General features: G+C 35.8%; 1 protein-coding gene across 1 annotated transcript in view; it reads left to right on the plus strand.

The window, feature by feature from the left end:
* The window catches only part of SLC2A13 (solute carrier family 2 member 13), a 450,742-nt gene that overhangs the window by 353,138 nt on the left and 83,631 nt on the right, over window positions 1–13,973 (plus strand). The window contains exon 7 of the mRNA XM_070454573.1: window positions 5,456–5,581. Within this exon, the coding sequence (XP_070310674.1) occupies window positions 5,456–5,581 (126 nt within the window). The remainder of the gene's footprint in view (window positions 1–5,455; window positions 5,582–13,973) is intronic.

The raw sequence follows: 13,973 nt of genomic DNA on the forward strand, positions 1-13,973 counted from the left end.
AACATATAATTGGATTAAAGTTTTACTGAGCAATGCCCTGCCCACTAGAACAAGACCTAGTTTTTCCCTTTGCAAGTCCAACCCATCAGGAGGCTTACCCAAGCCTCTTAGCTTCCTCCACCAGAGGACAGACCAAAGAAGCAAGAAGAACCACAGTCCCACAGCAGCTGGAACAAAAAAGACGTTACAGAAAGTAAATCAGGATGAAAAAGCAGAAAGTTATGTCCCAGATGAAGGGAAAAGATAAAACCCTAGAAAAACAGCTAAATGAAATGGAGATAGGCAACCTTCTAAATAAAGAATTCAGAATAATGATAGTGAAGGTGATCTAGGATCTTGAGAAACAAAGGAGAAAGTGCAAGAAATGTTTACCAAAGACCTACAAGAACTACAGAACAAGCAAAGAGAAGTGAATAATGCATGAGACGGAATCAATAGCAGAGTAACTGAGGCAGAAGTACAGATAAACGACCTGAAGGTCAGAATGGTGGAAATTACTGCCACAGAATAGAATGTAGATAAAGGATACATAGTAATCAAACTGACAAAAATTAAAGACAAGGATAAAATATTAAAAGTAACAAGGGAAAAATGACAACATAAAAGGGAATTTTCATCAGGCTACCAGCTGATTTCTCAACAAAAACTGTATAAGCCAGAAGGGAATGGCACAATATGTTTAATGTGATGAAAGGGAAGAACCTACAATCAAGAATACTCTACCCAACAAGACTCTCATTCAGATTTGATGGAGCAATCAAAAGCTTTCCAAACAAGCAAAAGTTAAGAGAATTCAGCACCATCAAACCAGCTTTACAACAAATGCTAAACGAATTTCTCTAGACAGGAAACACAAGAGAAGGAAAATACCAACAGAAAATAAACCCAAAACAATTAGGAAAGTGGTAATAAGGTCATAACTATTGATAATTTCCTGAAGTTTAAATGGATTAAATGTACCAACCGAAAGACATAGATTGGTTGGGCAGATGAAAACATGTGTGTATGTATTTCCACTTACCATATCACTCTGTTTGACCCCCCCAAACTGTATGTAATTATTTTATATTGTTACGGTAATCATGTTAATCATGTTAATTAACATGTTAAACATGTTAATCATGTTAATCATTATGGCTGGCAATTGTAATTATCTTTTATTTTTACTCTGGCTATTGATTGTGAAAACTGTTAAATATCTTTTACTTTTTAAAAAAATGGTATACACATAGAAAACTATAAAACACTGATGAAAGAAATCAAAGAGGACACAAACAGATGGAGAAATATACCGTGTTCATGGATTGGAAGAATCAATATTGTCAAAATGGCTATACTACCCAAAGCAATCTATAGATTCAATGCAATCCCTATCAAGCTACCAACGGTATTTTTCACAGAACTAGAACAAATAATCTCACAATTTGTATGGAAATACAAGAAACCTCGAATAGCCAAAGTAACCTTGAGAAAGAAGAATGGAACTGGAGGAATCAATCTGCCTGACTTCAGACTATACTACAAAGCCACAGTCATCAAGACAGTATGGTACTGGCACAAAGACAGAAGTATAGATCAATGGAACAGAATAGAAAGCCCAGAGATAAATCCACGAACCTATGGTCACCTTATCTTCGACAAAGGAGGCAAGGATATACAATGGAAAAAAGACAACCTCTTTAACAAGTGGTGCTGGGAAAACTGGTCAACCACCTGTAAAAGAATGAAACTAGAACACTGTCTAACACCATACACAAAAATAAACTCAAAATGGATTGAAGATCTAAATGTAAGACCAGAAACTATAAAACTCCTAGAGGAGAACATAGGCAAAACACTCTCTGACATAAATCCCAGCAGGATCCTCTATGACCCACATCCCAGAATTTTAGAAACAAAAGCAAAAATAAACAAATGGGACCTAATGAAACTTAAAAGTTTTTGTACAACAAAGGAAACTATAAGCAAGGTGAAAAGACAGCCCTCAGATTGGGAGAAAATAATAGCAAATGAAGCAACAGACAAAGGATTAATTTCAAAAATATACAAGCAACTCCTCCAGCTCAACTCCAGAAAAATAAATGACCCAATCAAAAAATGGGCCAAAGAACTAAACAGACATTTCTCCAAGGAAGACATACAGATGGCAAAAAAACACATGAAAAGATGCTCAACATCACTCATTATCAGAGAAATGCAAATCAAAACCACAATGAGGTACCATTACACGCCAGTCAGGATGGCTGCTATCCAAAAGTCTACAAGCAATAAATGCTGGAGAGGGTGTGGAGAAAAGGGAACCCTCTTACACTGTTGGTGGGAATGCAAACTAGTACAGCCGCTATGGAAAACAGTGTGGAGATTTCTTAAAAAACTGGAAATAGAACTGCCATATGACCCAGCAATATCACTTCTAGGCATATACACCAAGGAAACCAGATCTGAAAGAGACACGTGCACCCCAATGTTCATCGCAGCACTGTTTATAATTGCCAGGACATGGAAGCAACCTAGATGCCCATCAGCAGATGAATGGATGAGGAAGCTGTGGTACATATACACAATGGAATATTACTCAGCCGTTAAAAAGAATTCATTTGAATCAGTTCTAATGAGATGGGTGAAACTGGAGCCCATTATACAGAGCGAAGTAAGCCAGAAAGATAAAGACCATTACAGTATACTAACACATATATATGGAATTTAGAAAGATGGTAACGATAACCCTATATGCAAAAAAAGAAAAAGAGACTCAGATGTATAGAACAGACTTGTGAACTCTATGGGAGAACCCGGGGGTAGGATGTTTCAAGAGAACAGCATCGAAACATGTATATCTAGGGTGAAACAGATCACCAGCCCAGGTTGGATGCATGAGACAAGTGCTCAGGCCTGGTGCACTGGGAGGACCCAGAGGGATGGGGTGGAGAGGGAGGTGGGAGGGGGGACCGGGATGGGGAATACATGTAAATCCATGGCTAATTCAATGTATGACAAAAACCACTGCAATGCTGTAAAGTAATTAGCCTCCAACTAATAAAAATAAATGGGAAAAAAAAAATGGTATACATGTGAAAAAAAATTTTTTTTAATAAAATAAAAATCACCCCTCTCATAAAGGAAAAAGGGATAAATTGGGAGATTAGAGTTAACATATGCACACTACCATATATAAAATAGATATTTAATAAAGGCCAACTTACAGCACAACAAACTCTATTGAATATTCTGTAATGGCCTATAGAATATATATGTATGTATAACTGAGTCATTTTGCTGAACACAGGAAACTCACACAAATTTTAAATCAACTACACACCAGTAAAGTTTTTTTAAAAAATCAAAAAGAGAAAGAAAGGAAAAAGCTAATGAACAGGGAGCAAATCAATTAACTGGAGGTTGTCATGAGGTCTAATATACAAATCAACATCATTTTTGTTCACTAACAAGTCCCAGCTCCTGGAATAGTGCCTGGCACAGAGTAAGTGTAATATATTTGTATTTGTTAAATGAATGATCATGTCAGAGCAGAAATCATTTAGTAAGGAAGATAGAATAGGAGGTTGTGGTCAGAGTTGATATTTGAACAGGTGATGGAAGAGGTGAAGCATTATGGATAATGCCTCATATGTCTGACATGCACATGTAGTAGGTAACTGGTTTCTGGCCTTTTATAGGAAATAAGTATTTTTCAAAAAATTTAAATAGTCATTTATCTACAAATGGGTGAATTGACATTCCCCAAATAATTATCATTTAAAGCCACTGAAACCATCAGGGTTTTTAACTACCTCATATGAGCAGAATAAATGAACAAAATACTAGCAGGAATGATCTTCCCTTCCAAATTAACCTAGTCTAATTCTTAAAGCCAGAAGCTCAGAGTACTTCTCATGATTTCTATTTTATTTTGTTTATCACAGGTGTGGACAGTTTTAGGTTCACAATACTGTATCACCTTTCTAAAGTATATTGATCTTTTGGTAGGCTTTGAAAGACCCCTTTTTTTGCTTTTAGTGTACGGCTAAAGTCTCATTAAAAATAGACTACTTGTAAAGTAAAGATTTACAGAGAGAATGACAGTGGTCTTAATTTTTAAACAATGCCAGTCTTTTCCATTTAGCTAAATGCATCAAAGAAGTATTTTGATTTTGATGATTCATGTCTTTTTCAGATAGCTTGTATTAGTTCTTTATTTCTCTCCCACACGCCACTGTGTAATTACTTGTACAAAGTAGATATTTAATAAGTCTGTACTGACTTATCTTTAATTATGTAATAAGTTGTTCCCTGAAATGCTCTTCTCTCTACTTTTTTCCCTGGTAAATTTCTCTTATGATCCATCTCAAATATCATCTCTGAAATTATCCCCCATTCTTACAGGCAAATAATCAGGTCTCTGTCCTTAGAGTATTTCTGTGTTCTTTCATATCATCATCATTAACAGGTATAGCTATTTCTTATCCTTTCCTTTTATCTACCAAGGAGCAGAGCAGGGACTTTAACTTATTCATCTTAGGGTCTCCATACCTTGTATGTGACTACTGTGTAGAACGTCTTCCAGGTTTGTCTGGAAAATAGTATGACAGTGAGAAAGCTCATTCTGCAAGCACACTGTTGGCTTATGTTGGAAAATCCTGCCCTCTAAAGGATTTTGCCTCCTTAAAATTTTCCTGAAGTTAGGATATTGCTATTAGGTGAGCAGTGATTGGTTGGTAATGGGTCTGGAATCCAACCAGTGGATGAGAAAAGTTAGCCTTTTCCCCTTTACCAACCTTTCTTCTTTTCTCTTTTTCAGAAAAATTTATGCAGTTTTTAAAGGTTACGACTTCTTTTAATTAAGCATACAACATAGTTGATTTTCAATATATATTTATTAAAAGTACAAGTATCCCCCAGGATGTTAACTCTGGCCATTCTTAGGGTGGTGGTATTTTTATTTTTTAACTTTTTCCTCTAGATGTAATTTTTTTTTCATTCTTTGAATTTTCTATTTCATGAACTATATTAGGAAAAAATTCCATTTTTTTTTTTAAAGATATGGTACATGATGGAAACATTTAAGAGAAGTAAATGCTTTGGTACAGTTTGGAACCAGGTAGCTGGTTCAAAATGAAGCAATCTGTGCTCTGGTAACACATCTCAGTGGCTTAGGAAAGCAAACTATATTTGCTGCTGGCAGACTGGAGTTCTTCTACATCCAATACTGCACATCCAGTCCACCTCCATTTCAAAGTGGTTTCCAAAGTTGCTGCATCCAGAGTAGGTAGAGATGGAAGAAATCAGCCATTTCTCACCTCCCTTATCACAAGTTATTTGCCAGAGCCAAACCGAGTCACATGGCCCCGAGCTTTACCAGAGCAGAGTGGAAAATGCAGGGGAGCACATAGAATACAGCGTGTGCTGAGCATCAGCTGTCTCTGTTAACATAACTACAACTCGTTTCATTTTACAGTTACTGTAACGAATGTATGTTGGATCCAGACTGCGGGTTCTGTTATCAGATGAATAAATCAACCGTCATTGACTCCTCCTGTGTTCCAGTTAATAAAGCATCCACAAATGAGGCATCCTGGGGCAGGTATGTTGCGCATTAAATACCATAAAAATATACAATAAAATTTCAGCTTGAGACTTATTTTTAAACTTACAGAATGACTGCACTTATACACTCTACTTCTTTTAAATTGGTCTTCTTTTAAAGAATCTTTGTTCTTTATAACTACATTACTTTGCAACATATTCTGGTGAGAGTGGGTGGAAATATTGCAACTGTATGCTTCACAAACTTAGCATATAAACTCAAGCCTAGACTTCAGGAAATCCAAATTCCATACCCAGCTCTGTTCTAATAAGCTACAGGAGTCTGGACCTTGAGGCAGTCTCACTAAATATTACCACGGTAGTTTCTCCCACTGGGTATTTTTTAATTATACCAATAATTTCCAAACTCCAAAACTTAAGTGAAAGACAGAAAATTGTGAAGTCACAATGAATACGATCATTTTAAATTCTTTAATTCATATTGTACGTTTCTGGAAGTCAGAGAAATTAAACAAAATAAGGATAAAGTTGGTAATTACGTGTGTGTATGAGAAACTGTGACGACCTTTCTCTTTTTGACAGATCCCATTGGTTTAGAGTGGGCACATAAATGAAACGTTTGTGTAGAACAAATATCCCATATTTATGAACTAACACTCATATTCATGAACACAGAAACATGTAAATATTATTTGACATGGCTTTTGCGTTTTAAATTCTCAGAAAAAGATTACTATGCTTTCATGCTGTCTGCCTCCTAATACTGGGGAAGGCAATGAAATCTGTAATAAAGTGCTTGTATCTCCTAGGAGCCAGAAAGTATAATGTATCATCATTAATACTTATGCTGTTGTCATTAATCATTTTATTATGGAATTATTCTAAAGTAGTAGTAGTAAATTATATGATATTGAGTGAAAATTCAGATCACATTTTAAATACACTGATTAAAAAGAAATATGTAAAAGAAATAGAGTTATTACTTAAAATGAAAGCGTGAAAGAGCTTCTTTTAAAACCACCTAATGTATCTTTTCATTAGTCAAGCTTTATTAGGAAGTTAATTGATTAATTATTTCTGAATGTAATACTTTACAGTTTTAATCCTTTTGATTTTTTTCAATAGAAGAAGCCTGAAAGTTTCTAATCAAGAATTATGAACAATTTGAAATCTGTGTATGTAGCTTCCTATACTTCATAGAATTAATTTAAAAACTTATGGGGACACTAAAATTATGTTTATCTCTTTCTCATAGGAAGGTCTATAGGTCGGTAGTCTCAAAATAAGAGTTTTATTCTTTTTGCAGCTAACAAATTTTACAACTTTTTAATAGAAATGCGTATTACTTCTTTTATTTACACCTATTTTAGAGTTTATTTATATTTTTGTACCATTATTCCTGGGCTACACCCACTACTAGAGAAAAGTGAAAATAGCTAAGACCCAAGTAGGAAAAATACAAAGAACTAAACAAAATATACAAGAAACTTTTATGCTTGTGGAATATTCTTATTAATAGAATAATAACCTAAAACTCTTTACCTCCCACCTTGGAAAGAAAACAGATTTTCTCACTCTTCTCTCTGCTGAGCAGCAATCTTCCTCTTAGCTTGGTCACCATGCTGGGTTGCCTCAATCTATCCTACAAAGAAAACAAAAAATGCAGGATGTATTTACCATGAAACATTTACTGCAACAGATTCTCCAATTGTAGGTAAAATAACATTCATTATATTTTTGTTTATTTTGTTGATAGGTTTTATGCAATTACCTAGAATGAATTTTCAGGGGAAAATCTACCTTTACCTTGGATTCCTATTCAAGATATACTATTTATAGATGTTTTAGGGTCAAGTATTGAGGCAATTCAGTGACATAATCACAGATCTCTGTTGTTCAGTTGCCAAGTCATGTCTGATGCTTTGCGACCCCATGGACTGCAGCACGCCAGGCTTCCCTGTCCTTCACTATCTTTCAGAGTTTGCTCAGACTCATGTCCATTGTGGTGATGATGCCATCGAACCATCTCATCTTCTGCTGCCCTCTTCGCCTGTTGTCTTCTATCTTTCCCAGCATCAGGCTCTTTTCCAGTGAGTCGGCTCTTCACATCAGGTGACCAAAGTATTGGAGTTCTCCGTTCACGTACTTCAAGACTTCACATACTTCAAGACTAGCTTGAAGGATTTTGAGCATTACCTTGCTAGCATGTGAAATGAACACAACTTTATAGTAATTTGAGCATTCTTTGGCATTGCCCTTCTTTGGGGATGGAATGAAAACTGGCTTTTTCCAGTCCAATGGCCACTGCTGATTTCCAAATTTGCTGGCATATTGAGTGGAGCACTTTAATAGCATCGTCTTTTAGGATTTGAAATAGCTTAAGTGAAATACCATCACCTCCACTAGCTTTGTTCGTAGTAATCCTTATAAGGCCCACTTGACTTCACACTCCAGGTAGTCTGGCTAAGTGAGTAACCAAACCATCATGGTTATCTGAGTCATTAAGACCTTTTTTGAACAGTTCTTTTGTGTATTCTTGCCACCTCTTCTTAATCGTTTCTGCTTCTGTTAGATCCTTGCCTTTTCTGTCCTTTATTGTGCCCATCCTTGCAAGAAATATTCCCTTGTTATCTTCAATTTTCTTGAAGAGATCTCTTCTTTCCCATTCTGTTGTTTTCCTCTATTTCTTTGCAGTGTTCACATAAGAAGGCTTCTTGCATATTTTTTTCATGGGGATGGTTTTGGCCACTGCCTTCTGTACAATGTTACAAACCTCCATCCATAGTTTTTCAGGCATTCTGTCTAACAGATCTAATCCCTGGAATCTATGCATCATCTCCACTGTATAATCATAAGGGATTTGATTTATGTCATACTTGAATTGCCTAATGGTTTTCCCTACTTCCCTCAGTTTAAGCCTGAATTTTGCAATAAGAGCTGATCATCTGAGCCACAGTCAGCTCCAGGTTTTGTTTTTGCTGAGTGTATAGAGCTTCTCCGTCTTCAGCTGCAAAGAATCTCTAGTTGTAGCTGTTTCCTGAAAAACACCAGGTAGAAGGGTAATACTATTCATGATGAAGGTAGTAAGCTGATTTTTATCTCAACAGAATGAAAAACATTTGTCCATATAATTAACTACAATTAATTTGAAATAAAACTTTGTCAATCATTATGCTTTTCTATGTGAGCTTATGTGCTCAGTTGCTTCAATCTTGTCCAAGTCTTTGCGACCCTATGGACTGTATGTAGCCTGCCAGGTTCCTCTTTGCATGAGATTCTCTAAGCAAGAATATTGGTGTGAGTTGCCAGACCCTCCTCTAGGGGATCTTCCCAACTCAGGGATTGAACCCACGTCTCCTGCATCTCCTCGTTGCAAATGGATTCTTTATCACTGAACCACCGGGAAAGCCTTTTATATTTCAATCAAAAAGTTTTCTGTTTATCCTCGTTCTCCAGAAAAGATACGCAATAGACAAAGCTCATGAAAAACTGTCCAGCAGCGCTAATTATTAGGGAAATGCAAGTCAAAACTACAATGAGGTATTACCTCAGACGCCTTAGGATAAAAAACAAATAATAAAAATAAAACAATAATTGTTGTGGAAGATGTGGAAAAATTGGAAACTATATGCACTGTAGATAGGAATATAAAATGGTGTAGCCACTATGGAAAACAGTGTGGCAGTTTTTACATAATTTTAAGATAGAATTATATGTCATCTAATAACTCCACTTTGGGTATACATCCAAAAGCATAAGGTCTTGAATAAGGTCTTGAAGTTTTATTTGAATACCGTATTCATAGCAGCATTGTTCACAATATCCAGAAGCTAGAAGTGACTCAAATGCTACTTGACAGACAAATGGATAAGCAAACTGTATGTACATACAATTATACATATTTAAAGAAGAGAAATTCTGGCTACTATACGAGATGACGAATGAAATGAGCAAATACCGAATGATTCCATTAACGTGAGGTACCCAGAGTACTCAGGTTTATAGAAGAAGAATGAAGAATAGTAGCTGCCACAAGCAGAGGGTAGAAGGAAATAGGGAGATGTTGTTTAATGGTTATGGGGTTTCAGGTTTGGAAAATGAAATGAGTTTTGGAGATTGCTTACCGAATAAGGTGAATATACTTACTGCTGAACTATACAGTTTAAAATGATTAAAAATTTAAATGGCTAATTAAGATAGTAAATTTTGTGTAATGTGTATTTTACAATTAAAAAATTTTAAAAAGGAAAACCCGTGTTAAAATCATTTAACATAGTTCTAGAAAATTCAGTACACTGCACTAATAGAAAATCTTTCCTCCTGCCCATCATCCTCTGCATCTCCCACACGCATCCCACACAGAGGCAAATATAGGTTTAATTCACAGCTGAACTTGAGAGAAATGCCCAAATGCTACCAGTGAGCGTGAGAGCAGCAAAAGCCCATGTGGAAGCCCAACAGCACACAGAGCATCAGAACAGAAGCCAGTCAAAAGGGCGAGAAGCTAGTGCTTTAGGTGCTAAGAAGACAAAACTCCAGGTCTTGCCTCTAGAACTGTGATGGGCCACCTAGGCTCTGAAACAGAGACAAGAAAATCTGTTGGGCCGTGCTGGGCAAAATTCTCTATGACCCACCTGGGAGCTTGAGTTGAAACAGTGTCACACATGAGGAAGCAAAACCAGAAGCCTTTTCTATAGGGAAATATGGATTCTAATTTCATACTGCCCTTGTGAAGGGAACCATCAGTTGAGAAACATGAATAGTAAAAAATCAAAATGTGGGTCTCAAACTAGAGACATCCATAAAGCTAACTCAGCAAACCTGCAGTTATCAGAACCCAGGACGCATGAGACTTCCATCAAAAGCAAATATGAGATAGCAGTAAAAAATGTTAAACTATATCAATTTATGGAAGAAAGCTACTACGTGTGACAGACAGAAGAATGAACCCAAAAAGAACCTTAAATTATCAAAAAATTTAAGAGACTTTAAAATAATGTTTAAAAGAAAAAAAGGAAATAGTATAATTTTTTCAATTATACTGAAAGTTGCACACTTATAATTTGGACAGTGTATATGTATTTGTGTATGTATGTATCTGTAGGAGAAGGGAATGGCACCCCACTCCAGTACTATTGCCTGGAAAATCCCATGGACGGAGGAGCTGGTAGGCTATAGTCCATGGGGTTGCTCAGAGTCAGACACGACCGAGCAACTTCAATTTCACGTTTCACTTTCATGCATTGGAGAAGGAAATGGCAACCCACTCCAGTGTTCTTGCCTGGAGAATCCCAAGGACGGCGGAGCCTGGTGGGCTGCCGTCTATGGGGTCGCACAGAATCGGACACGACTGAAGCGATTTAGCAGCAGCAGCAGCAGCATGTATGTGTCTGTATATTTATACATATTTATGTGCAAAGACACACACACACATATATATAACACATGTTATACTTAGGTGAATTTTGTAAAAAAAAAAAAAAACTTGGAAAGTAGTATGGGAACTTTGGGGGAGAAGCCGTCTTCATTCTTTTGTTTCCAGAAAGAAAGGGAGATTATAATTAGTTTTGCAACATGTCAAATATAGGTATTAAAAATATAAGTGTAATCTCTTAACGATATATATAAGCACAGAGTAAAAACCAAGAAAATCAAACTAATAAAAACAAGAAAAGGGGGAAATTACAGAACAAATAAACATAGTTAAGAGAAAAACACACAGAAAAAAAGCAGCAAAATTAGTTACATATAAATGTACCTGTTATTACAGTAAAAATAACTCAGTTAAACATGCCTATTGGGTTTCCTTAATAGCTCAGTCAGTAAAGTATCTGCCAGCAATGCAGGAGACCAGGTTCGATTCCTGGGTCAGGAAGATCTCCTAGAGAAGGAAATGGCAATCCACTGCAGTATTCTTGCCTGGAAAATCCCATGGACAGAGGAGCCTGGCAGGCTACAGTCCATGGGGTCACAAGAGTCGGACACTACTTAGCGACTAAACCACCACCAAACATACCTATTAAAGACAAAGGCTTCCCTGCTAGCTCAGTTGGTAAAGAGTCCACCTGCAATGCAGGAGACCCCAGTTCAATTCCTGGGTCGGGAAGCTCCCCTGGGGAAGGGATAGGCTACCCACTCCAATATTCTTGGGCTTCCCTTGTGACTCAGCTGGCAAAGAATTGCTTGCAATGTGGGAGACCTGGGTTCAATCCCTAGGTTGGGAAGATCCCCTGGAGAACGGAAAGGCTACCTACTCCAGTATTCTGGCCTGGAGAATTCCATGGACTGTTTAGTCCATGGGGTCACAAAGAGTTGGACACGACTAAGCAACTTTCACTTTCATTAAAGACAAAGCTCCTCACATTGGATTTTTTTTTAATACAGTTATATGCTGTTTACAAGAGGCAGTCACAGAAAGGTGGAAATAAAGGAGTAGAAAAAAATTAGGTAAGTGGACAATCAAGATGACAAAAAAATAGAGATTATAGAATTTAGAAAGCTTAATATTAACAAGTTTGACTTAAGAGTTAAATAATGAACCTAACACATAGAGAATTTCATTCTTTTCAAGCAAACATAGAGTACTTATGAAAATTTACCATTTTCAAACACAAAGAATAAATTTATGTAAATGTGAATTCCAATAAATTCTAAGTAAATCCAGATAATCAGTATTGTGCAAAATGACTTTTCTAACCAAAATGCACTGGTAATACTGCAAAGCAATAGAAAGATATTTATCACCCCTTCTAATTTAATCTGAAAACTTTAAAAATAAACTTCAAATTAATGAATGGGTTAAGAAGAAATCATAATGGAAACGAAGACATTGAAATCAGTAACTGACAAGACCCTTAAGAAGTAAGAGCTAGAATACAAAGTGAACTGGTAAAGTAAGCAGAGGATAGAAATTAAAAGATGATAAAGTAATGCAAAGCAAAACAACACTAGAGAGGATCAAAAGTTGCTTCTTAGAGAAGACAAATTTAGTGGTGAAACCTCTGGCAATACGGGTTAAGAACAGAGAGAAGGCACAGATAAAATTAAAATGAGAAAAAAGGGCATTATAAAATAATAAAGATTTAAAAATCTTAAGAGACTATTATCAATAATGTCTAGTACATTTGAAAACAGATAAAATAGACAGTTTTCTGGGGGAAAAAATGTACATTTCCAGGACCAACTCGATACCTCTATGAAGTGTGATTTTTGTTCCTGCTCAGTGAGGCACTCAGTGAGGCTTAGAGGGTCTGAATTACTTTCTCAAAATCAAAAAGACAGAAAGTCCATTGGTTTAAGGGGAGCAGTAACTGGGTAGGAGAAAGATGCACGTTTTTTTAGTCAGTCATATATGAGCTTTTATCATTTACCTCATAAGTGGCACTGGAACAACCTGGGCCTTTCTGAGCCCCAGTCTTCATCTGTAAAATGGAAATAATATTATTGCTTTGTTGAACAATATGGTGTTTGTTTGTTTTCATCAAAGTATAGTTGATTTACAACACTGTATTCTTTCAAGATGTATAGCATAGTGATAGTTATTTTTTCAGATAATATTCCATTGTAGATTATTTAAGATATTGAATATTATTCACTGTGCTATACAGTAAATCCTTGTTGTCAGTCTATTTTATGTATAGTAGTTTGTGTCTGTTAATTCCAATATATAGTATAACATAATATTCCATTGTATATATACATATGTGTCCATAAATATATAAAATACTTCTCTATCCATTCATCTGTTAATGGACATTTGGTTACTTCTGTGTCTTTTAACTATTATAAATAGTTCTGCTTTGAACACTAGGGTACATATATCTTTTTGAATTAGAGTTTTCATTCTTTCTGGATATATACCCAGGAATGGGACTGCTGGGTCATATGGTAATTCTATTTTTACTTTTTTTGAGACACCTCCATACAGTTTTCCATAGTGCCTGCACCAATTTATACATCCAACAACAGTGTTCGAGAGTTTTCTTTTTCCACAACAGTATGGTTTTTATGAACTTTAAATGAGAATTTCTAAAGAAACTTGTAAAAATGTATGTTCCGCACACATGTAAGTAGTAAATATCCTGCACTCATTTTATTTTTTCTTATATTTGTCAATGCCACATTTTCTAGATTAGCTTAAGCACTTCCTAACAGATAAGTACATTACAGTACTTTCTATTTATTTATCTATGTCTATTCATCCACCTCCTTTTCTCCTGGCTTTCTATACACAAAAATATAAATAATCTATTCTGGAACTTCAAACATCCTGATTCTTTAAAACTATTGCTATTTAGGGATACTTTCTTAATGTGCTGATTCAGTGTTTGTTTCCTATAATATAACATGTTCACTCTGTAATTAGATACATCAAAATAGCTAGATAAGTCCTTATTTGGCAATTCATTGTTCGAATTTACGCTGATTCC

This window comes from Odocoileus virginianus, chromosome 24, assembly GCF_023699985.2.
Source record: "Odocoileus virginianus isolate 20LAN1187 ecotype Illinois chromosome 24, Ovbor_1.2, whole genome shotgun sequence".
Classification (NCBI taxonomy): Eukaryota; Metazoa; Chordata; class Mammalia; order Artiodactyla; family Cervidae; genus Odocoileus; species Odocoileus virginianus.